This window comes from Rhinolophus ferrumequinum, unplaced genomic scaffold (genome assembly GCF_004115265.2).
Source record: "Rhinolophus ferrumequinum isolate MPI-CBG mRhiFer1 unplaced genomic scaffold, mRhiFer1_v1.p scaffold_109_arrow_ctg1, whole genome shotgun sequence".
NCBI classification, from domain to species: Eukaryota; Metazoa; Chordata; class Mammalia; order Chiroptera; family Rhinolophidae; genus Rhinolophus; species Rhinolophus ferrumequinum.
In genome coordinates, this window is record NW_022680364.1 from 496,335 (window position 1) to 521,448 (window position 25,114).

Here is a 25,114-nt window from a genome sequence, read left to right on the forward strand (position 1 = left end):
ATTGTGCGACAAAATCATCGGCTGAGTGTGAGAAGTATTGCAGACCAAGTAAATAAACATCGACAGAGAAACAGGAAAATCTGAACTGAAAATCTTGGCTTGAGAAAGGTGTGTGCAAAAATGGTCCCAAAGGAGCTCACTGATGAATAAAAGCAAAAGAGAGTCGAAGTTCGCCAAGACCTTTTGGAGAGTCAAGAGGATGTTTTGGGCCGTGTTATCACTGGTGATGAAACATGGATGTACCAATACGATCCTGAAACAAAGCATCAAAGTGCACAGTGGAAATCAGCCAGTTCTTCACGACCAAAAATGTTCCGTCAGTCCTAATCAAGAGTGAAAACGATGTTGCTAACCTTTTTTGATATCAGAAGGATTATTCATTATGAATTTGTACCAGCTGGACAGTTAACCAAGTTTACTATTTGGAGGTGCTGAAAAGGCTGCATGAAAAAGACGAAAACGATCTGAACTTTTCACCAACAATAAATGGCTCTTGCATCACGGCAATGCACCAGCTCACAGGGCTCTGTCTGTGAGGGAGTTTTTAGCCAGTAAACAAAGAACTGTACAGGAACACCCTCCCTACTCACCTGACCTGGCCCCCAGTGACTTCTTTCTTTCCCCAAAGATAAAGGAAATATTGAAAGGAAGACATTTTGATGACATTCAGGACATCAAGGGTAATAACGACGACAGCTTTGATGGCCATTCCAGAAAAAGAGTTCCAAAATAGCTTTGAAGTGTCAACTAAGCACTGGCATCAGTGCATAGCTTCCCAAGGGGAGTACTTAGAAGGTGACCATAGTGATGGTCAGCAATGAGGTATGTAGCACTTTCTCCAGGATGAATTCATGAACTTAAGTGTCAGATCTTGTATTTATGGTATGATAAATCACTCAGTTCTTCAGGATTTATACCAACTCAGATATACTTAGCCTGCAATGCTCAGTAAGAGGAACGTTCCTCATTTACTTAACATCTGTAGCACTCTGCCTTAATTCTGCTATTTAAGAAAAATAGATTAAAATCAATACATAGTTTAAAAGAATAGAAGAGTAGGGGAAAAGTAGGAATTCCTCAAGTATAGGCATTGTTTTATGAACCTGTGTTTGTTAACACTTGCTACTTTATTGGTGATTTCTATCACAAATATTAAGCCAAACCTCTTACATGCATTTCTCATACAATAAGGCTTGGGTTTATTGTGTAGACCAAACACACACACACACACACACACACACACACACACACACACACATCTGGCACATAAGCAATGTTGATAGGTATGTTTTTAACCTTTTGTCATACTCGATAGGTCTTTTTGCTAATTCATTGTTCCGTTTTAGTTTTCTTACTCTTGTATTTTGTAATCTTAATTTTATGTTTTCAAATCTGCCTTTTACTTTGTTTCTTCCATTGTTATAATTCATAATTTGCCCCCAAATAGCTGATACTTTGTTCTCATTTATTTTTGTATTATATGTGATATTTAAGTCATTCGCAGTTTAGATGATATTGTTACAAATTACTTTTCTTCACATTGCCTTTTAGTTATTTCACTGTCACTTGCTGAATATTGTTACATTTCCCTTCTTTTGTAATGCTTACCTTTCACATTTAGCAATTGTGTATTTGGACCTATTTCTAGGTATTCTGATCTTTTGTTCTTTTGTTCGAACTTTTGTGTCATACTACGCTGTTTTTAAATGGTTTGTATTGTCAGCTATAAGCAAATTTCAGGCCAACTTCATTATTGCCATTGTCCTAATAGAAGACTCTAATAATTTCTATTGGGCAGGATTGGTCATTACTCACTTTTCTTCTCTCTCTTAAACATTTTTTTTGATATCATCTGTTTAATTTCTGGATGTTTTTTCATATATCACATGTTGAGAAATCCTGAATTGGTCCCTTGGACAAAAGAACAGTGGAAAAACTGCTGAAGCCTAGATAAAGTCTGTAGTTTAAAATACTAAAGTACAGGCATGCCTCGTTTTATTGGACTTCACTTTATTGTGCTTCACAGATACTGTATTTTTTACAAATGAAAAGCAGGACCCTCCACTAGCAAAAACATTATGACTTGCTTTATTGCGGTGGTCTGGAACCAAGCACACAGTATCTCCAAGGTGTGAAGGTGTGCCAGTGTTAATAAATTAATAATCTAAATGTTTAGATATTAAGTAGACGTATTGTGGTCGTTTTGTAATATGCAGATATTGAACCATTATGTTGTATACCTGAAACTAACATAATGTATATCAAATATCTCACATAAGTAAATTTTTAGAAAAAGAAATTAAGAAATTTTCATAATTGTACTATTTTATATAAGATGTTAATTTAACACTAGGAGAAGCTGGGTAAAGGGTATATGGGAACTCTACCAGTTTGCAACTCTTCTGCAAATCTAGAATTAATTTAAAATGAAGATGTTTTAAAATCCCATTGAAATTTCTTAACACTCACGTATATACTATGTTTCCCCAAAAATAAAACCTAGCTGGACCATCAGCTCTAATACGTCTATTAATATAAGACCCGGTGTTATGTTACGTTATATTATACCTGGTCTTATACTATATTAAAATAAGACCCGGTCTTATATTAATTTTTGCTCCAGAAGATGCATTAGAGCTGATGGTCCGGCTAGGTCTTATTTTCAGGGAAACACGGTATTCAACACGGTACACGGTATTTACCGAGTACCAGTTTTATGCAAGGATCTATCTGAAGTAACTTGTCATCTGCTCCCACTGGTGGCACCTTTCCTGGCTGCAGCTGCAGATATATCAGCAAATAGATCGTGATTAGAAAGGCCTTAAAGGGAAGTAAATAGTGACTGTTTGAAAAAATTTAAATGCATCTGTAACAACTATTTTAAATAATGTATTCTTAGCCTTTAGGCAACACTTTTTAGTGCATGTTAGATCTTACTCTTTATTCTAATTTTCCTAAACCCAGACCTATTGTTTGGAAAACAAAACCCCTTAACTCAGAGCTTTTGCGTTCCCAGGCTGTAGCGGGACTAGGAGGAAGCACTGTCTGCCTGCTGCCGTTCTCTTGTTTCAGTCAGAACCAGCCCTTCATTCACACCCTCTCCTGCTCAGCCTGCATTTGGGGAAAGGGCTGCCCGATCCATTCTCCATCCTTCGCCCTGTGCATCTTTGTGGTCCTTCAAGAACAAAGGAGCAGAATCAATGGCAGACTTCAGTTCTCTTTGAACTAAGGAAGTTGAGCCCAACATGCTGTCAATAAAGAGAAAATAAAACTTCTTGGTGTCTTACTCTCCATGCTTTCCAAATGTTGGCGTGCACAGGGGCTAAGAAGACCCATTTGTGTGGCGGAATTCAGAGGATTATAATGTGTCGGAATAATAGAATGTAATGCCAGACAAAACAGAAAACTGAGACTGAAAAGCAATTTCCTTAATAAAAGCTAGCTACCCGTACCTGTAGCAAGCATCATATTTATCAGTTTATACTGATAAAATGTATCCATCAGTAACCTTTGGCAAGTGTCAACGTTTAATGGTTGAACTATTATAAGAATCCCTTGCAAAATCTGAAAACAAGGCTACCTAGGGTATACATTGTTCTAGAGTCCTCACCAGTGCAAGAAGAAAGGACAAGTTTAATAGGCTTAACTTAGAGCTAATAAGAGAGTTTAGCAAGATTTCTGAATATATACCAGCAACCACTGACCAGAAAATAACATATAAAATAAAATCCTCTTTTCAAAGAAACAAAAATATGCTATATCTAGAAGAACCCAAAAGATGCAGATTTTTATGGAGAAAAATTATAAACCTTTATTAAGGACATAGATGAAGATTTAAACGGACATACCAAGTTCATCAGTGCAAAGACTTAATATCAATTGTATTTATTCTCCTCAAATTAATCAATCAAAATCTCATCAGTGTTTTTCATGGATGCTAACTGATGCTAAAATTATTATGGATGAATAACAGATAAGGAAGAACCAAGATGAGTTTGCAAAAGGGGTAACTGACCAAGATTGGCAAGCTTATGTGGGAGAAAGGAATCTTTTTCTATAATATTTTTGAGAAATTGTGCCATTTTATACGATGATAGTTTTTCACTGATTTTCTTTTTTCTTTTTTTAAATTGAGGTATAGTTGACAAACAACCTTCTAGTAGTTTCAGGTGTACAACATAATGATTTGATATTCGTATATATTGCAAAGTATCACCACAATAACTATAAAAAGGTGTTTTTCTTGTGATTAAGAATTTTAAGATCTACTTTCAGCAACTTTCAAATATGCAATATGGTATTTATATTGCATATCGCATATTTGAAAGTTGCTGAAAGTAGATATGGTATTACTATAACTATTATATTAATGTAGTTACCATTTTGTACATTACATCTCCATGACTTATTTTGTATTTATTTAAAATTATTTTCCATTTTTCAGTTACAGTTGACATACAATATTGTATTAGTTTCAGGTGTACAGCATAGTGATTAGACATTTATATAATTTATGAAGTGATCTCCCTAATAAGTCTGGTATCCACCTGGCACCATACATACGTCATTACAATATTATTGACTATATTCCCTATGTTGTACTTCCATCCCCATGACTATTTTGTAACTACCGATCTGTACCTGTCGATCCCTTCACCTTTTCACCCAGCCCCTCACCCCTACTCCTATCTGGCAACTATCGGTTTGTTCTCCTTATCTATGAGTCTGTTTCTGTTTTGTATATTCGTTTATTTTGTTTTTTTAGATTCCACACATAAGTGGAATCATATGGTATTTGTCTTTTTCTTATTTATCACTTAGTACTATGCTGTTGCAGGTGGCAAGATTTCACTCTTTTATATAGTTGAGTAATATCCCATTGTATGTGTGTATCACCCCTTCTTTATCCAGTTGTCTGTTGCTGGACACTTAGGTTTCTTCCATATTTTGGCCATTGTAAATAATGCTGCAATGAACGCACAGATCCATATGTCCCTTCAAAGTAGTGCTTGGGTTTCTTCAGATAAATACCCAGAAATGGGATAACTGGGGTCTTCTTTGTCTCTTGATAGAGCCTTTGTTTTAAAGTCTGTTTTGTCTGCTATAAATATTGCTACTCCAGCTTTTTCGTTTGTTTACATTTTCATGAAATATATTTTTCCATCCTTTTACTTTTAGTCTGTGCGAGTCTTTCAATCTGGAGTAAATCTCTGGAAGGAAGCATATGCAAGGATCTTGTTTTCTTATCCATTCAGCCACCCTATGTCTTGTGATTGGAGCATTTAATCTATTTGTATTTAAAATAATTGTTGATAGATACATGGTTATTGCCATTTTATTCATATTTTTTAATCTCTTTTTTTTCTTCTTAAAGAAGTCCCTCTAAGATTCTTTGTAATAGTGGTTTGGTGGTGATGAACTCCTTTAGCTCTTTCTTGTCTGGGAAGCTCTTTATCTGTCCTTCAATTTTAAATGATAGTTTAGCTGGGTAATCTTGGTTGTAGGTCCTTGCTTTTTGTCACTTTGACTATTTTGTGCCAGTTCCTTCTGGCCTGCAAAGTTTCTGTTGAGAAATCAGCTGACAGTCTTACGGGAGCTCCCTTTTTGGTAACTAACTGCTTTTCTCTTGCTGCTTTTAAGATTCTCGCCTTGTGTTTAACCTTTGGCATTTTAATTATGATCTGTCTTGGTGTGGGCTTCTTTGGATTCATCTTGTTTCAACTCTCTGTACTTCCTGGGCTTGTATGTCTTATTTCCTTCTCCAATTTAGGGAAGTTTTTTTTTTGTCATTTCTTCAAACAGGTTTGCATTTCCTTGCTCTCTTTCCACTTTCTGGTACAAAGGTTGGTATGCTTGATGTTGTCCCAGAGGCCCCTTTAACTATCCTCTTTTTTTTGGATTCTTTTTCTTTTTCCTGTTTTGATTGGGTGTTTTCTGCTACCTTCTATGTTACTGATTCAATCTTTGCTTCATCTAATCTGTTGATCCCCTCTAACGTATTCTTCAGTTATTGTATTCCTCATTTCTGACGGTTTTTTTTAAATGTTTTCCATCTCCATTTTTATGCTTCCTATCTCTCTTTGTTGAAGTTCTTTCTGAGATCATTGAGCATCCTTATAAACAGCGTTTTGAACTCTGCATCTGGTAGATTGCATGTGTCCATTTTGTTTAGTTCTTTTTCTGGAACTTGGTTCTGTTCTTTCATTTGGGACATGTTTCTTTGCGTCCCCATTTCAGCTGCCTCCCTGTGTTTGTTTCTATGTAGTAGGTAGGGCTGCTATGCCTCCTGGTCTTGGTAGAATGGCCTTATGTAGTAGGTGTGCTGTGGGGCCCAGAGGTGCAGTCTACCTGGTCACCTGAGCCATGCACTCCAGGTGTGTTTCTTGTGTGGGTTGTTGTGCCCCCCCTATTGTAGTTGAGCCTTGGTTGCTGTTTGCACATCAGTGGGAAGGATAGACTCTCAGGCTGATGGGTTGTGAGGACTGGTCGTGACTACAGTGGAGGAGCTGCTGTGCAGGGGCTGATCCTATAGAGCAGGATTAAGTTTAGCAGAGCTCTGGTGCCTGCCCAGTCTGTCCTTGGGATGTGTTGTTCGTGGAGGCAGCCAAGTGAATGCTTGTCTCGGCCGGAAGCTGGCCAGTGGGCGCATTGGTTCTGGGACCTCTTGGGAGCACATCACTTGCTATGAACCACAAAGTGATCTGCAGATGTGGTGCAGACTAGGGCAGAGCTCCATCTCAATTTTTTTCAAGTTAACCAGTTTGTGTCCCAATGCTGTGCATTGATTAATTAGTCTTTCCCCTACTAATTTGAAATGCCACCTTTATTATAATCCAAATGTATATTTGAGTTTCTTTCTGGACTTCGTTTTGTTCCATTGGTCTGCTCTCATGCACTAGTTCGACCATACTTTAATTACTTTGGTACTATAACGTTTACACATTTGATAGTACTCTTAATTTTCCAGGGAAGTTCTTGTTGAATTCTCTATAGAACTTTAGAATCAACTTGCCTACTTTGTGGTAGTATTTGCTTAAATTATCTCATAGGCAATTTGGATTTTGTTGTCTTTCATCCAAATATCAGTTATGTCTTTCTAATTCATCTTCTTTTGTGTCAGTAGAATTTCAGAATTTTCTTCGTAAAGATCTTGTCATTTCTTCTATTTTTACTGTGTTATTTTTCTTACTGCTATTGTAAATGATTGGATCTGTCTTATTTTAAATCTCCTGTTTTTGGTTTGTGTATTATGAATGCTGTAAATTTTAGTATATTAGTTTGTATCCAAACAAATAATTGATTAAATTATTTGATTATTTAAAACAGCACATCAGCTGATTTCTTGGGTTTTCTAGCTATGTGATATGCAAATAATGATAATTTTAACTCCTTACCAACTTTTACACCCCACTACTTTCTCTGTTTCAGCTGTGTTGGTTAATACCTTTGATAGAGTGTTAAAGACATCTTTGAACATTCCTAATCGTGTTAAGGAAGTGTTTACTCCTACTTTGTTGGGAGCTAGATGTTGAATTTTACTAAAGACTGTCTCAACATGTATAGACATCTTCATGATTTCTCACTTTTGATCTATTAATGGGATGAATTATATTTCTAGATTTCTTAACAGTAAATATTCCTAGAAATCCTGTAATTAAACACTCACTTATGGTGTATTCTTTTGACATTTGAATGTATTAATGTATTAGCATTTATTAATTTATATTAATATTTAACATTAGAGTATATATTTAAATATTTAGGATTTTTGTACCAGTATTATCATGGGACACTAGTTTATCTGTGCTATTTTTGTGGGGTTTTGTTATCATTGTTATGGCAGATCCCATGCTTTCCTTCTCTACTATGTACTGGAAGAGTAAGTCACATTGAAGGTAATGTGGTCATTAAAACGTTTGACAGAATTACCTTGTGAATATGTCCTTTCCTTGTGTTTTTTGGGGGAAGCTCTTTGTCAATTTTCCTCTGTTTTTTTTTTTGGAAATTGTCCTTTTTAAATAGTCGGCTTTTCCTGTGGGCAAGCTTTGGGCATTTCTGTTTTCCTAGAAAATCATAGTGTTTTTCTTACATTTTTGCACAGAAATGAACAAAGTAGCTGCTTATGACTCTTTTAATTTCCTTTTTACATATGGTTATGTCTCTGTAGACATTTCTTAGTTTGTATGTTTCTGTATTTTTTCCCTTCATAATTGATTAGATTAGCTAATGTTATCTCTATTTAACTTTTCCTTAAGAAGGAGCACTTGAATTAATATTCTACAGTTTTTGATTTTTAACCAGCATTGCTTTAGCTTTTGAATTATTGTTTTTAGATTTTTTGCAATTTTAGAAAATCTTTTTGATTCAATGGTTTATGAGAGTTTTCTAGTTTTGTTTTTAATATCTGGTTAAATTTCGTGGTGACTAGCAAATGTCTATCATTTTTGAGATATATTAAGGTCATTTTTGTGGCTGACTTTCTCCTCAGTTTTAGTGAATGTTTCTTGGACCTATTGAAGGTAGTGTTTGAGTTTCAGAATAAATTTGACTAGATCTGTTTTATTAATTACTAAACTTAATTAAAGGTCTTCTGTATCCATACTTAATTTTGTTCATTTGATGTTTTTGTGGACTAAGAGAAGTGAATTAAAGTCTCAGTTCTGTACTCCTGTCAGTACCCCCTTTATTTCTTACAGTTTTTGCTTTATAACTACCTGTGCCGTTTGCCTTTTTAAAAAACGAGTTTTGCCCAGTTGCAGTGTTGATCCCTGCTTCATTTGGATTGCATTTTTGTATGTCTTTGCTCATTCTTTTTCAATTTTTCTGAATCACTGTGTGTCTCTTATAGACAGTGCATTTTTTTGTTTTGTGATTCAATCTGTCTTTTTCTTTTTAATTGTTGAGTTTAGCCAATTTGCATTTGTTGAAAAGACAGACTTGGTTTTGGTCCTCTCCTCCTATTTGATATACTGTTTTTATTGTTTCTTTTGTTGTCTTTGTTTCACTACATAATGTGTTTTTATGAGTTTCTTCATTTAATTTGGAAGGCTTGTGATTTTGTTCTAAGGGCTACCTTTAAAAGTTTAAGTTGTATGCTTAATTCCTCAGATAATGTCGGTTGGCTTCCTGCAGTGAACAGTGAAGAAATTAGTACATTTTTGCTTTGGCTCATCTCCCTTCCCCACATTCAAAACCTCAGTTTATTTCTGTTAGTTTCGACCTTTATATAAAAACATATACATGATTTATCACCTTAGACCTTTAGTTAGCAAAGGTGACAGAATCAGTGTATGTGGACTAACTTCACTTCATCTTTCTGTGTCAGGGCCAACGTTACTATCACCATAATCCCAGCCTCTTTCTTCTGAGACCTTCCGTTAACTGCACCGGTAGAGAAACCAGACACTGTTGCCTGCCACAAACTGCAAAGCAGAGTGCATGCCCCCCAGCCCTCTGATGGCTTTACTGTTCTTTGCTGAAATTTGTCCTCTGAGTTTAGAAGATTCTTCAGCAATGAGTTCTTGCATGTTCAAAATGGTTTTGAATGCTGATACTTAAATGACAGATTAATTGATCTAAAATTCTTGTACCCTACTTAATTTCCTCCAGGACTGTGGGCGTTGGCCCCTGCCCGCCAGCATGGACTGTTTCTCTGGAGGGTTTGAGGCTGGCCTGACTGGTGTCCTGATAGGTTTTTTGTGCCTGGATATCCAGTGGCCTTATGGATGTCCAGAAGTTTATTGATAGTGTGTGTTGGGGTTTGATTGGAGGTGAATGGAAAATGGTACAAATTCACTTGCATCTGTAACATTTTATTTCCTTAAAAAACAAAAGAAGATATGAAGCAAATATGCCAACATGTTAATATGAATTCAGTATAATGGGTGAATACAAGGGAGCCTCCAGTACTACTCTCTGTGGTCCAGGGTATGTTTGAAATATTACATTTTTTTAAACTTAAAAAAATGCCGTGTAACTCAGAGAGAGCTTGTACGCTTTAGTGATCCAGTCCCAGGTATGTTTTATTGAACATCAACTTTTGTTTTATTGATCACAACATGCATTGTTTTCTTTATATGTTGACAACCACTCATGTGATTCCTGTATTTTCTTTGGTGTTATTTCCTAAATTTTGGGTAAAAGTATTTTCTATTCCAAAGTTCTATAGCTAGAGATTATAAAATTCTATATTTAGAATCTGTAGAGTGGAAATTACTGGTAATTGCTCCAGAGACTAAAACTAAATGGGATGTTTGACTAAAATCTGTTAAGTGATTTATATTTGCTTGTTTGGGACTATTTTGAACAAATGTTTCTCTAAACATACAAAACAGAATTAAGGTTTATAACACCATGGTAATCCAGTCAAGTGTTCAGGACTCCTTCCTTTCTTTCAGCACGGCTCTCAAATGAGTATCAATCATGTCAGAAGAGAAATAAATCACCTCTAGCTTCTTATTTTTATTCATTTTTATGTTTTAATACTAAGGGATTTTTAAATTTGTTTTTCTCTGTGCTCAGGTATATGTCTCGAGTCCACGGTATGCATCCAAAAGAGACCACCCGCCAGCTGAGCTTAGCTGTGAAAGATGGTCTTATTGTTGAAACTCTCACTGTGGGCTGCAAAGGTTCAAAAGCTGGTATTGAACAAGAAGGATATTGGTTGCCAGGAGATGAGATTGTAAGTATGTTTTATCTGATAAATTTGGAGAAGCTGACTTTTCCATTTTTGAACGTTATTTAAATACAACCCATAGAAACTCATTTTCAGAAGTTAGTAATATTTCACTTTAACATTTTTATTCACGTTAAGGACCTGTGTTGGTTGGATGGATACTCCCTCCTGTTTTTTTACTAGTAGAAAACTCACTTTTATAAGGAGCTTGCTTTTTCTGTGTAGGTTACTTGGAATTGGAAAAGTTCAAACAAAACAAGCAAAAGCCCTTTTAATGTACACACAATTAATGGTATTCCTGTTTCCTGTAATAAATATTAGTGAAAATGTTTCAATGCAGGATAATCCTGATGCTGTTTTGACAGATTGGAGGGCTAAACTCTTCCCAGGGGAGTATCTCGCTTCAGGTTGGACGCTGTCAGAGCCCAGAACCACGCTTCAGGAGGGGTCTGCAGAGGACGAGGTTCCAGACTTAGATGCCCCTGGCCAGTTCTTCGCTGACTAGTGATGATAGTGGGTTTTGTGACACACGGACAGAAATCACAGGAAAGACAGAAAGTTAATATTCGTTATATTTTTACCTAGTTCTTGTTACTTTGACTCCTCTTTCAAGTTATGCGGATTTAATCTTCTGTTTCCTTTTGGTATATAATTTTATACTCCCACACATAAACAGTATAATTTTTTTCTTATGTAAAGATTAGATTCACGTGTAAATTTCTGTTTTCCCACCTCATTTGTGTTCGATATTTCTAATACCTTGATTAGAAAAGTCTTAAACTTTTTGCAGCGGAACATCATTGCAGGTGATAGGTTTCAAATTTAATAGATGTTAGTTTTCTTTAGTTTCTGATAGGAATAGATTTAACAATTAGGTATTTTGAGAGTGTTTTTATTGTGAATTCTGGAAAAGCTGAAAATATAAAAATGACACAAAAGTCTTAAAATTGATTCTTTGTGGAAACATTTCCCAAAACCTTTGCATTGTGTTTCCCGTCTGGGTCTACAGCAGATGAGCCAGACACACACTCAGCGGTCAGTTCTGAGCTGTGAACTCATGGCATGTCCTCTGTGGCGGGCTGGTCCGTGGGGGCAGCTAGGACAAGTTACAGACTTAGAGAAGTTCAGTTTTAACACTGTTTTTGTTAGTTTAATGTATGCCTCCAAAGTCTCAGGAAAAACACTCGTGTTTTCCACAAACAGAAGACATGGAAGAAAAAATGTTTAATTTTGCTAGTATCATTTGATTTTTACATTAGAAGTGTTCTTTAAAACTTGAGTAAAAATGTTTTTATCAAAATAATTTTTCTGATGACTTACATATGGAAAAGTAAAGCTTTTACTTTACTTTTAAAGAAACTCTGGATGCCAGGTATAATAATAATAATATCAAATGATTGAAATCTGTCTCCATCAGAAATTTAAGGGAGGGCCATTGATAATCAATAGATTATATAGTCAAAATAATTCAGATAATATAAAATTTCTAATCTCAAAACACTTGGAAACTTACACGTTTAGTATAGAAGGCTAGCCTGATAATTATTGAGATTTACCAATAGTAAGTACAACTTAATCCACAGCATTTTGCTTTGTGGATCTGTATACATTTTTTCATAAAAGTGATTTTATTTCTCTTTACTTTTTAGATTTGTGCTTTTCTACATGCTTTTTTTCCTCTTCAAGGTGAAGTTTCTTGTTTAGTTTAATTCAACAAGTAGTTAATGAGTTCAGCACTGCATTAGATTTTGTATTCTATTTTTTATTTTTACATGCTCTTACTGAACATATTTATAGCAGCATCCTTTTCTTTTTTCTAGATGAAATCTCATGAAAATCAAACAACCAGTGTACAATTTTTATTTATTCATGTTGGTTCTTATTCACAAACATTTTTATACTGAGTGTGCATGTATGATGTAAGTACAAGTGAGTATATAAAAATTGTTTCTAATCGGTGAAATACGCAAATATTAAAAATTCAGAGGCAATAATATACTGTATTTCCCTGAAAATAAGATCTAGTCGGACTGGGTCTTATATTAATTTTTGCTCCAAGAGACGCATTAGAGCTGATGGTCCAGCTAAGTCTTATTTCGGGGAAACACGGTAGTATAGTAGAAAGAGGTAAGAGCTTATATGTAATAATAATATGCAGGGTTTCAATCCCACCTCAAGCATTTAGTTGAGGAAATTTCTTAACCTCTGATACTCATTCCTTAACCGTGATACAGGCATATTAATATTTATTGTATTTGATTGTTTTAAGGATTAAATGAGATTATATAAAGCATATGACTGTATACTCAAAGCAAATTTTTGACCAATGAATAATAAATATGCTTAAAACAAGAAATGCCTATATATAGTATAGCAAAAATACACAGGTTTCTTACTAACCATACATGCAAAAATTTTCATCAGGTTCTTTTTACTTTTTTTGACCTGTATCAAACAAAAGGACATTTGTATAGATGTTTCCTTTAAGTCATTGGACCTATATTTAAGATGTAACCATCAAGTGTTGAGACCTGTGTGTGTTTATCTCATGAATGTGGCTGGTTTACCACCTGGCTACCCAGGGGCTGTCATGGACTACAGTTTTCGTGTCCTTAGAATACTTCGAAGGACACCTAGCTGACATGTGTAACGTTTGGCACAGCACAAACATCTCATGCTGGCCAACTGTTGTGTGTGTTTGTAGGGATTGCTGTGGCCCACTGCTGTGTATGGGGGCCAATTGTGAACTACATAACTTAGAAAGGACCACTCCTCAGACAGCAGTGTGTTTATTCATCAGTTTCTAGCATATGGCAGTAAAATTCCTATTGTAACAAAAATCAGTCTTACGGAAGAGCCACCATTTCTGATTTGCATGAAAGAACTCTATGAGCTAATGACAGCCCTGCCCGCTGGCATTTGAGTCTGGTACCTTCCTTTATAGATTCTCTACCTTGTGTATGACATGCTGCCTCTAAAAACTTGAGTTTTTAAATTGAGGGATTTACATTATTATTCATCTTGTTAACTTTCTGATTCAGTGTCAAGAAGAAAGAAGTCAAGAAAATATATATGGTGTTGGGAAGGAAAGGAATAGGATTTTTTAAGCCTTTAATTCAAAGTTACAAATATTCTTGGCTCAGGGAAGTTCTGTCATTTTAAAAAATGGATAACAAAGCACTTCTTTTCCTTCTGTAGCCTCTAAAAATAGTTAGCAGTAGCTCAGGGGTGGGGGGAAAAGTTAATTTATCTTGATAAGCCCCAAACTTGTATCCCCTGAATACTTTGTATTAGCATGGAGGCTGGGCTCTCCTCCTCTTCACTTTCACATCTATGGTGGGAAAGACAAAGTAGGCGAGAGTGTGGTTTCCTTTATGCCCCACAACTATGGCTGAGCACAGGGCTTGTTGGTATCACTTTTCATTCCACCTGTTACCAGTTTTTCCAGTGCTTATTTTTAAAAACTCGATTGAATTGAAAAATATGCATATCTTGAGCAACATTATTTTTATTATATCCAGCAATGATATAATACAAGCCTAACTCTAATAGTATGTCTGGATATAATTGTATGTAATCTCTTTAAGAGGAAGAAGCCTGTATAAGTGGGAGGTGGTGGCCTCCATTGTATTGAGATTCCTTGTAGACTGGAATGAATTTTAGACAGTTTGAGATGCTGATCTCAACCACCATTTGTAGCCTGATTGAAGTGATAATTCCTCTGGAGAAGCTGTGATAAAATTAGGCTATAGATAAGCATCTTCATGGTGGTATTTCAAATATATTCATTGGAGATAATAGAATGAAAAATATAATTAAAAATAAAGCCCCTCAATTTAAATGGTTTGCTTACATATTAGTCAATAAACAAGCAAAAATTTATGTATCAATCAATTTTTAAAATGACATGATTGCTGAACCTGGGAAACTTGTAAATCTTCTGTGGTCATCTTAAACTTCCAGATTTGTATGTCATTAATATTCACTCATAGGATACAAATAATTTTTTGCTAGACGGTTTTCATACCTTTGAAATTTTATTGGTAAGAGGCTAATAGACCAGGGCACAGAGGGAAACTTTGTGATGTCGGACCATTCAGTGTTTTCTTATATCAGGGCCTTTTTTCTTTCGATTTTTTAAAAAAAGATTCATACATGTTCTCATAGATTACTTCATCATTTGCTTCCTCTAAAGAAATATACATGAATGGCTATATTCAATCCACATTTGATCACAATATTACATGACATTTATTCTAACAACTTGAGAAATGTATTTCTTGGGCAGAATTTTACCATTTGTTGGGCTCAGTTAGATTTGGTATTTAGTAGTTCCCTTTGTAATAAACATAAGTTATGAGTTAAATTCTTAACTCAAGGTGCTCACTAAATATAGGAAGGTCTTATAAAAGTATTTCATATAGTTTTGCAGGTAACTTTGATAAAAGTTAAACAGATAAACATATCAAATATGTGTTTTGCAGATAAAACATATCAAATATGTGTTTTGATATTGAGGCTGTTCATATTATTTGGTGACTTTTCAACTTTATTCATAGTCCCTGGCACAAAGCTACGACTCTGTCCTATTATTTGACAGATACTTTTGATCTGATATTAAATAATGTGGCCACCAGTGTAGAGGATGACTTAAAAGTGTAAAAAAATCACGTTTGCTGTGAAACTACTACTGTCTGTACTCACCTGCCAAATCTGGATTCAGGGTTTCATTCCTTCTTTCTTACTTAATGCCAGTTCAAAAATGTGTTAGTGTAGGAACCGCAGCTTGCATTTTCAGTTAGAATCCTTGTACCAGTTTTGTTGCTTACGATTCAGGAGCAACTGCAAACATGAGCTCAGGTCTTGGCAGTTATGCCCGGCTTCAGTTTGAGTGTTTGCTTTTCATGTAATCAAGTTTGCCCCACCAAACAGGACCTTGTGCTACTTTTAAAGTAGGACTAAATGAAAAGGTGGGATGAATTCTGTATTTTTGCTGTTTTTTTCATTTAAGGTTTTGATACATAACTAATAAAAATACATATTTTGTGGTTTCTTGAAGAGATTTACGTGTTATATTGGGGATAAATGGATTTAGTATTCACTGACACCAGGCCGAGATGGGCACTTTGCTCGCTGTCATCATCTGCTTATCCTGATTCCAAATGCCCAAACAAAAGAAGCTATGGTTTGTGCAGCTGCTGAAACTTAGCTAACCTCATACGTTTTAAATCAGAGGAAGAATTGCACTTACGTCCTTTTCTTCAGAAATGACACCGTTAAATAGCTGAGGCAAGGAGAGCCCCCTTACTTTGTTCTTGAAAAAATATTGAGAGGCCTGCTGAATTCAAACAGCTCGACTCTCCCAGCCCACTTCATAAAGATAGCAAGTGCTGTAAACGTTTTAAAATGTCGGTCTTTGCATTTTCCTTGTTGTGATTACAATTGTCATAAATTAATCATGTTCAGTATCCTGAGTATAAACTTCATGCCTCTTGGATACCTTTGATGTTTTTAAAAGGTGAAATATATTTTATTATATTTATGTTAATTATGTGCAGAACTACACATTTCTTCCAAAGGTCCATTACCTATCTCAGGTACAAAAATATAAATGTTTGTTTATTCTGTAAAGTGTTAAATATTGGCGATTGTTAATTAGAAACCAGTTATGCTGTAGTTCTATGTGTATTCAAACTGATGTACTTACACTTAGAAATGATTCTTGCTTTGGTAAAGAATTTTCATTTTATTCAGTAGAATACTTTGGGTCATGCTACTTATTCTATTATACTCTTTTCAGCTTAATATTGATTGTGTGTATGTGTGTGTATGCACATGTGTGTATGGGTGAGAGAGAAGTCTTTTTCCTCCTGTCTAAATTTTACTATTTCATCAAGCAATGTTACAATATTTATATTCAAATAATTTTTAAAATTAATAGAAATATTTAATCAAATTCTTACCTCAGTGGTTAACTGAATTTATTAACAGAATTATATTAAACCTCGAATTATAGAGAAGTTAATTTTACATTGTATCTATGTTGAAATACCACATCAAACACATATTTGATAATGTAAGGTTTATCTGCTCATTATGTACAAACAGAGAATACTTTAAAAGTTAGAATCTCTTTTGCATCTGATGAGAGTGGATTATAGTTTAGGAGGCCCTTGTTCCAGACAGTTCTCCGATGGGCCCTCCTACATCACTGTTATCTCTCAATTGACTTAACAATATTTCTTGCTCCGTCTAGCTTACAGAAATGTTATGAGAATTAGTTATAATGAACTTAAAGTCCTGGAGAAGGAATTTGCACATGCATGACAAGTGTCACATCATTTTGTGACTTGTTCATTCCTTTTTTGTGCACTATGGCAAACAGATCATCTTAACACCAGCTAACACTTAGCATAGTAACTTATTTGATCCTTATAAAAATCCTATAAGCTAGGCGTTGTTGCTTGGTTCATTTTACAGATAGAAAATAATAGATAGAGACGCTAAGGATTCTGCCCCAGATGCTAAGGATTCTGCCTCACATAGCTTGTGAGTGCCGGAGCCAGATTTGAGCCCGTCTGGCTCCAGTCTTAAATGCTGTAAATGGTGACAGAGACTAAGCCAGCAGGCTGCTTCTAGATGGTGGAATGTTTTCCAGTAGGTTCTGAAGACAGCCTGTGTGAGTTTACACTGTGGGAAGTATTGAGTTTACCATGTTCACATTCATCACTCCTGATTATTAAAAAACTACAGCTTGAACCAGTTATGTGCACATTTATAATGGCACCAAATTTATTGTTAGTAAAATGTTTTCCTAACATCATGATAGATTTCATGGCAGATATCCTTTTGTAGCTTTTATGTTAGTATCTAAAGTTTCCTCTTAAACTAGTAATGACTCTTGAGTTTGCATGCTGCTGCCTTTTTATTCATGATCAGCACATTCATGGATTATCAGTTGACGTCATCTGCAAAATAATGTAAGTCATAGAGCAAATAGTTTGACTATGTACGAAATCCCTTTAGTTCTGTGTATTGCCTGATATTGAGTCAAGTTATGGTAGAGAGACCAAGATGATTTTGTTTTTATTTTGAAAGGCCTACAGTATGCAGCCTTTCTTCAGGACAGGAACCCCAAACAAGGTGAACTAATTTTGCACTATGTTATTTTACTTTAATTCTTTTTTTTTTTATTTTTTTGTATTACATTTCTATCTTTCTTTAGGCTAGTTTAGTTAACTCTTACTAAAATTGTTCATTAAAACCATACTGTCTTTACATTGCTTGTAGTTTTGGATTTTGTGCTAGTAGGTTTGCTTTTTAAAAACTTTCTTGTAGTATCGAAGTGGTATTTCACACATGCTGGGTCAAGTGTATCAGAGTAGCTGCTGACATCTGGTGACATCCAGGGAAAATGCAGGCTTAGTTTTTGTGCATATGTTTTTGACTATTAGTCAAAGCACTATATACAAGACAAGTTGTAGGCTACTCTGCCTAGCGTAAGCTTGTTTATATGAGTTACACCTCCAAAAATGTGTCCTGGGTTCGGAATCCAAAAACTGTTGAACTTGACTTTTGCATATTTTGTATATTCTAAATAGCTATTGCTCTGATGAACAGCACGTACATTCCCAACCCATATGTTCTCTTACGTCAGATAAGAGTTAGTTATATGCCATTATATAAACCTGCATCCAATGTTTCTCTGTTTTATTTCATTTGAATTATACTGTCATTTCTATAATTGTTATGAAAAACTAGGTCAACTACTAAACACCCCATGGAAGAAAGATCTATGTCATCTTGTTTCCTGGGTGGGTGGGAGAGGGTTGGGATAGGGAGAGGGAGGAGGTAGTGTGGAGAGGCTGGAGCTGTGCACCACAATTACATCCTTTTGCTCCCTGTTCTTAGTTAAACTAGTAACTACCAATTTAAGAATCACAGGAAGATGAATTAATGTGAAAAAGGTCAAATGATGAAGGCTTATATTTGACTCATTTCTTTGTTAATGAGTCAAATATAAGCCACCAAATCCTTTAAGATGTTTACCAACAGCTATGAGGAAAATATTCTGAAATACTTTATTTGAAACTTGGAAAGAGTTCTGTTCATTAAAAAGAGAACAAAGTATCTTCTCTGAAACTAACTAATTCATCAGTGATTTTTGATACCAAAATTAAAATGGCTAAAATGCCACGTATAGGAGCTTTGTGCAATGGTTGCACAGTGACTGTCGTTTTGTGTAACTAAGACCATACACGTGCTTTGTTTCTGTGCCACTGTGCCAGACTTGGTGATGTAGATTTTTTTCCTATCATGCACGGATTAGGATTTTATGTCAGATTCAGTATCTTGTGATTTTTAAAGCAGTCTGACTAAAGTTACTTCACCAATGTGAGTTTACAGAGCATATAAGAAAGTCGGACAATTTCACGTTCACGAAGTTTCCACCATGTGAGCACACGGTGGGAAGTTCGTGAACTTAATTGCCCAAGCTTCATACATATCTGCTAGAAATGTTTTTTTTTTCTTTATCATTTTGGTCAATAAAGACCACCAATTTCTTAACAAAAAGCAAACCAAAAAGTTTACTTTTTTGCTGAATTGATTAATGTGCTCGAGCCATGACTCTGAATTTGTGTTGGAAGATGTGAATTTTGGAACACTAGCGACTGCCTTCCTTTTTATAGGAAGGGGTAGTAGCTCCTCCAGGTGACCAGCAGCAGAAGTTAACACAGTTCACCCTCGGTGCAGCCGGTTTGCTGCCTGCCACACACGTGCTGTGTCAAAGCCATTGGAGCATTACCAACATCAGAGAAAATGAGCAGTGTAGACAAATTTGGAGGTTCAGGACCCCCATTGGCAGTGGCCTTGATTACACCAAATGTGGGTTAAACCCTTGTTTGTTTGGTTACCACATCTAGAAAAGAAAGCTGAGAATGACACAGGTATTTTTTGACAAAAGCTAAGAGTGATAATTATGAAGAACGAGTTCTAAATTAAGAGAGCTTATAACATCTTCCTGTTTATGTTTAAATGGTATTGGCTGTACAAAAAAGAGCATAACCAAAAAAATGTTGAAGAAAACCTGTATGCCTGCAGTTATGTTCTTTTATTTCCAGGAATAGTCCCAGTAAGAAAATGAGCGTCCTTCCTTTTTTGTTTTTTATGGCAATGTCCTTTGGAGAATGTGATTAAACCTTTAGTTTTACATTTTCAATTATTTTTCCAAATTCAACAAACCTTGAAAATTTGACAACCTATCACATGGACATTCTGATTAATGATTATTTTCAATAAAGCATCCAATACCATGGATGAGAAGATAGGAATAGTGACCATCACCACTTATTACTATTTTCTCTGTCCCCACAGTGCGCTAATTAAGTACTTAACTATAGTTTTTAAAAGAGCAGAACAAAACAGAGGTTTGTTTATTTGAAATAGTAAGCTATAGATGTTTGTTGGGGTGTTCAGTTCACTGAAGAAATTATTCCATAGATTATATTTTAAAAAATAAAAGATAATGTTAGAACTGGGTTTGGCTTTGGACTTACTTCATTTTGGACTGGTTTTGCTATCCGATCACCTTAAGATATTTTGAATATTAATACTGTTTAGGAAAGAATTTGAAATTTAAAGAAGCAAATACCTAGATATTTTTTCCCTCTTGTTTTAACACAGTAAATGTCTGAAATTGTTTAAAATGCCTAATTTCTGATGGACTTTAGTTTCAATTTTGTTCTTAGTCATTGCAGATACTGACAAAATGTCATACGAAATTATTTTGTATTTTTTGTAGGACTGGGAAACAGAAAATCATGACTGGTATTGTTTTGAATGCCATTTGCCTGGAGAGGTGTTGATATGTGACCTGTGTTTTCGTGTGTATCATTCCAAGTGTTTGTCTGATGAGTACAGGCTTAGAGACAGCAGTAGTCACTGGCAGTGCCCAGTTTGCAGGGTGAGTACCTATCTGAGCTTTAATGTGCTGGTCAGAGGGTTGGAATTCATTAACACTAGCTGCACAAAGATACCGCAGGTGGTCGCGCCAGGTTGATGGATAAAGTACTGGAGGGTGGGGGTTGTCTACTGATATGATGGTAAATGAACATAGAGCACTTACGGATGGGCGTCACAGCACACGTGACACATCTAGGCTATGGGTTTTAGAAAGTTGTAATCACATAAAAATACTCTCTCTTCCCTCACTTTACACTTGCCTCTGGCTGTGTGATCCCTTTCACGGATAGCCTTTGGGAATAAAGAAACCTTCTCTCACATCAAGGTCTGTTCGATGTGTCATCTGTGCTACTCAGAAAACACAGCAAAAGGCACATTGTTGGAGACATTCTGTATCTACTTCCCATTTATATCCATGTGATGTTGCCTTTATTTTTTGTCATATCATGGGTTAGTTTCTTTCTTGCTTACTTATTTGGAGGGTGGAGGGATGGGACAATTGTATATAAAGCATTTTTATTTAAAGCAAAATGAAATAGGTTGGTAGGTAAAATAGGTACTTGGCACAATTATTTTCATTCGTATTACTTCCCCACTGAAAAGTGTACATGACTGTGCTTGTTGATTTCAGAATGTGGTGTGTGTGTGCATGTACGAGGTGTGCCATACCTGAATACTACATCGTACGGCATTGATAGTGATTAGCAAGGAATTATTTGACTAGAAGCTCCATTATTTTGTACTTAAAATTATTAAGATACTTATTTGGAACCATGCAAATTACCCAGATTACTCATGAGTTCAATTTGTGAACATGCTGTGTAATACTAAAGTATCTTAAATATTCATTTATTCTTCCGGAAAAAGTTTTGTCTTCATAATTTTTCTCCTCTTTGGTATCAGCCAAACATTTTCTACTGTATGATGAGCAAAATACAGCATACATTCTAATCTTCCCTTAGTACCTGTGGTTTTGTATTACTTACGTGTACACCATCCAATCTGTGTACTGTACATATTCCACAGGCAGACAGCAGACAGTTGGGATCACATTAAAAATATAATGATGGCTTACAATAAAATGCTGAGTGCTAGCTGAGTGGCGATAAATCCCAAGGTCTGAACATGTTGGTGTCAGTGCTCAAGTTGTAGGCCTCCTCTTTGAGCTCTGCAAGCATATATGTGTCTACAAGAAATTATTATAAGTGATGGTGTGGGAACTGCATTGCTGTTCATATTCTCATGGATTTGGGTTTGCATTGTAAAAGCAAATGTGTATCCTGTTTCTGGTACGAGGTGACACTACAGGAAGTAAAGAATTAATGAGATCTTATTATGGTAGTAAAAATATGAAAGGTGGGGGTCACTGATCAAATAGTATAGATGCAGGAAGTTAGGAAATATAATTCTGGACATACCTGTGTCTTTATAGCCATAACTTTTTAATATTTAATATGCAGTCCTTATTTTCATAGTAAAGAATTGAAACAAAAACAGGGATTTTTGAGGATGGGTGTTCCATATTCTTAACGTGAAGAATAGAAATTGAACAAGTATACCTCTAAAGGAAACGTGTGATATTTCTTCCATTGGAATTTACCATCAAATTGTCAGATTCCATTTTCTATATGTGTCTGTTTGCTCTACTCTTTACTGATTAGATGATTTTTTTTTTTTTAATTTCAGATGTTTTACTGGTTCAGAGAAACATGATAGCAGAAGTAGAACTTAGCTTACCTATCTTTATTTTTCTTTTCTTCCCTCTGGTTTTCTTTGTCAGTCTAGATATTCTCACATTGTGATAAAATTAGGCTTACTGAGATGATGCTATGAGTCAATAAAAACATCATCAATTCATGTATGTCATAGACTGTGGACTACTCTTTGGTTAGGCTCAAAAAGCTTAGGTCTGGGTGGGGATGGTGAGTTTTATCATGAGCTTTAAAACTTCCAAAGAAATAGTTTTTTTCTGTTACATTATTCCACAGTTTTAATTTTTATGTTTAAGAAAAAGATCAGTGCTAACATTTCCTGGGACAAGAGGTAATAATAACCTTGAAATTTGAATGGAATTTTGTATGTCTTTAAAGTTTTTGGTTGATTTATTTTTTTAAATGAAGTGTCAAAACTTCAAGTAAAGCTTTTTTTTATAATCTTAACATGAGAGTGACTGACCAGATCTAAATATTTGTGGACTAAGAGAACTGACAGACTGAAACTTAAGAACTATTGTTCCAAACCAGAATAATGATCTTCTCTATTTTTGTTTTTCATTAATGTTTGGAAAGAATATAGATATCTTAGATATACTAATGAGGAATTTTGAAGATAAGGTGTCCAAAGCCAGCTTCAGTGCAGGTATAGCAAATGATAGATGGAAGCCAGCCATCTAAAATTGAAGATTAAAGTGTTTCAAATATCTTAGAGCAATCAGAAGACTGTTTCATTTTACATAATCTCTGTCCCTTACAGCATTGAAAAAGTCGCTGAGAATATCAATTCTAGTTAAAAATAAAAGTACATGTGAGGATTTGTTAAAAAAAAAAAAAAAAAAGTCACTGAGAATAGGTTGTGTCACCCAGTCAGCTTAAGCAGATTTATCTCAAATGTCTGACTGCTTCTGAAATTTTTAAGAGGGCAGTGATAGGAATTTTTCTTCATTTAAAATAGTTTTATCAGTTTTCATAGTAAATGTCAATCTCATAACCTTGAGGCTATTTCTTTGGAATGTTTGCCTTTCTGAAAAATAATTAAACTATTTACAGACACAGTAGATTGTTATTGAAAGAATTTTCTTTTGAAGAAAATTTGAGTAATGTTCTGTTTCACACTATTGTTACTGAGAACTCTCATTTAAAAAAAAAATAAAAAGGGATTTAAAATTTTTAAAAGTTTGCTGTTAAAAATTCACATAATTTAGAGAAGGGTGAAAACAAAGTTCCTGGAGATGCTTTCGCACAGCAGGCGAAGGTTCTCAGACCTCCCCTGCTCTCTCGCTCATTGGGATCTGTGTCTGTGTCAGTTTGAATTTTCTGGATGGAGCCAGTTTGCTTCCTTTCAGCAGTGTCCCGGGTCTTTTTTCTAGGCATCATGATGTGCCATAATTTGCTCAGCCAGTTCCCCACTGATGCACATCATCACCTTGTTCCCACTGTCCCATCTGATCAGTAACATTGCATTGACACTTACCTGACAGTCATGTTCACGTTGCTATGCCCGTCAGGCCATGCTCTCTAGTCTCAATAGCAGTCTTCTCATTGTACTTTATTTCTGCACGAAACTAAAGTTTGTAGTTTGTTTTATTTGGATGTATATGAATTTTATATTCCAGAAGTAGCCATGAATTTTCCAGGAAAAATAAGAGAAAACCTTATTTTTAAAATTTATTTATTGAGGAACAGTGTTTTTCTCCAGGGCCCATCAGTTCCAAGTCAAGTCGTTGTCCTTCAATCTAGTTGTGGAGGGTGCAGCTCAGCTCCATGTCTAGTTGCCGTTTTCAATCTTAGTTGCAGGGGACGCAGCCCACCATCCTATGCGGGAATTGAATCGGCAATCTTGTCATCAAGAGCTTGCTCTCTAACCAACTGAGCCATCCGGCTGCCCCTCCAGAAGCTCAGTGGCAGCTCATTGTCTTCAGTCTAGTTGCGGAGGGCACAGCTCACTGGCCCACGTGGGAATCAAACCAGCAACCCTGTTCAGAGCTCGCGCTCTAACCAACTGAGCCATCGGGCCACCCCTGAGTGAATAGTGTGTTTGAGGTTTTATTTGCTTAAAGGATGTATCTTTAAAACTGTCAGTTGTATTGTTTAATTGACAGTAGTCAATTGTATTGTTTAAAAAGCGACAAATAAATTTACATGTATCTGTAATTCTGTCTGATCACCTTCGTAAGATAAATTCATTGAAGTGGAATTCTTAAATTTAAGGGATAGGCACATGTACATTTGTGATGAAAATGACTACGTTGGTCTGCAGAAAATTATACCCATTTATGGCAACATGCAAGTATTGTCCTATCTTTTGTTAACTAATTTGATAGGGTAAAAATGGATGTCTTATTTTAATGTTTGCTTCATTTTCATATATATATTTTCCAAATTACAAAGTCATTTTATCCTTTGGTGCTCTAGTTGTAGAGGGCAGGCCTGGGTATGTCCACAAGCCCTTGTGCCTGTTGTGTGTATGTGCGCGCGCATGCACACATGTATGCATGCTGCATGGCTGGCATGCATACATTCATGGGTGTGTGTGTGCAAGCATGTGTGTGGGGGTTAGGGGCATGTGTGCATGTGTGTTGTGTGAGCAAGCGTGCATGTGTGCGTGCACTGCACGTTTGCTGGCCTCCAGTCCTGCAGGAATATCATGACACGGTGTGAGTGATGACTGCTTGAAATGTTTGTAATATATGGGCAAGGTGATGTGTTATAAGGAGCCTAGGACCACCCCAAGGCTGGCACTGTGTTGCCCTTGAGAGCA

General features: G+C 35.6%; 1 protein-coding gene across 10 annotated transcripts in view; it reads left to right on the top strand.

The window, feature by feature from the left end:
• Positions 1 to 25,114, top strand: part of ZMYND11 (zinc finger MYND-type containing 11) — a 127,554-nt gene that overhangs the window by 71,806 nt on the left and 30,634 nt on the right. For 6 of the 10 annotated variants that reach the window (XM_033102170.1, XM_033102174.1, XM_033102168.1 and 3 more), the window contains exons 3-5: positions 10,522 to 10,681; positions 17,774 to 17,818; positions 20,478 to 20,639. In XM_033102170.1, coding sequence (XP_032958061.1) covers positions 10,522 to 10,681; positions 17,774 to 17,818; positions 20,478 to 20,639 — 367 coding nt within the window. The remainder of the gene's footprint in view (positions 1 to 10,521; positions 10,682 to 17,773; positions 17,819 to 20,477; positions 20,640 to 25,114) is intronic. The other 4 variants (XM_033102176.1, XM_033102175.1, XM_033102178.1 and 1 more) reach the window with 2 other exon arrangements.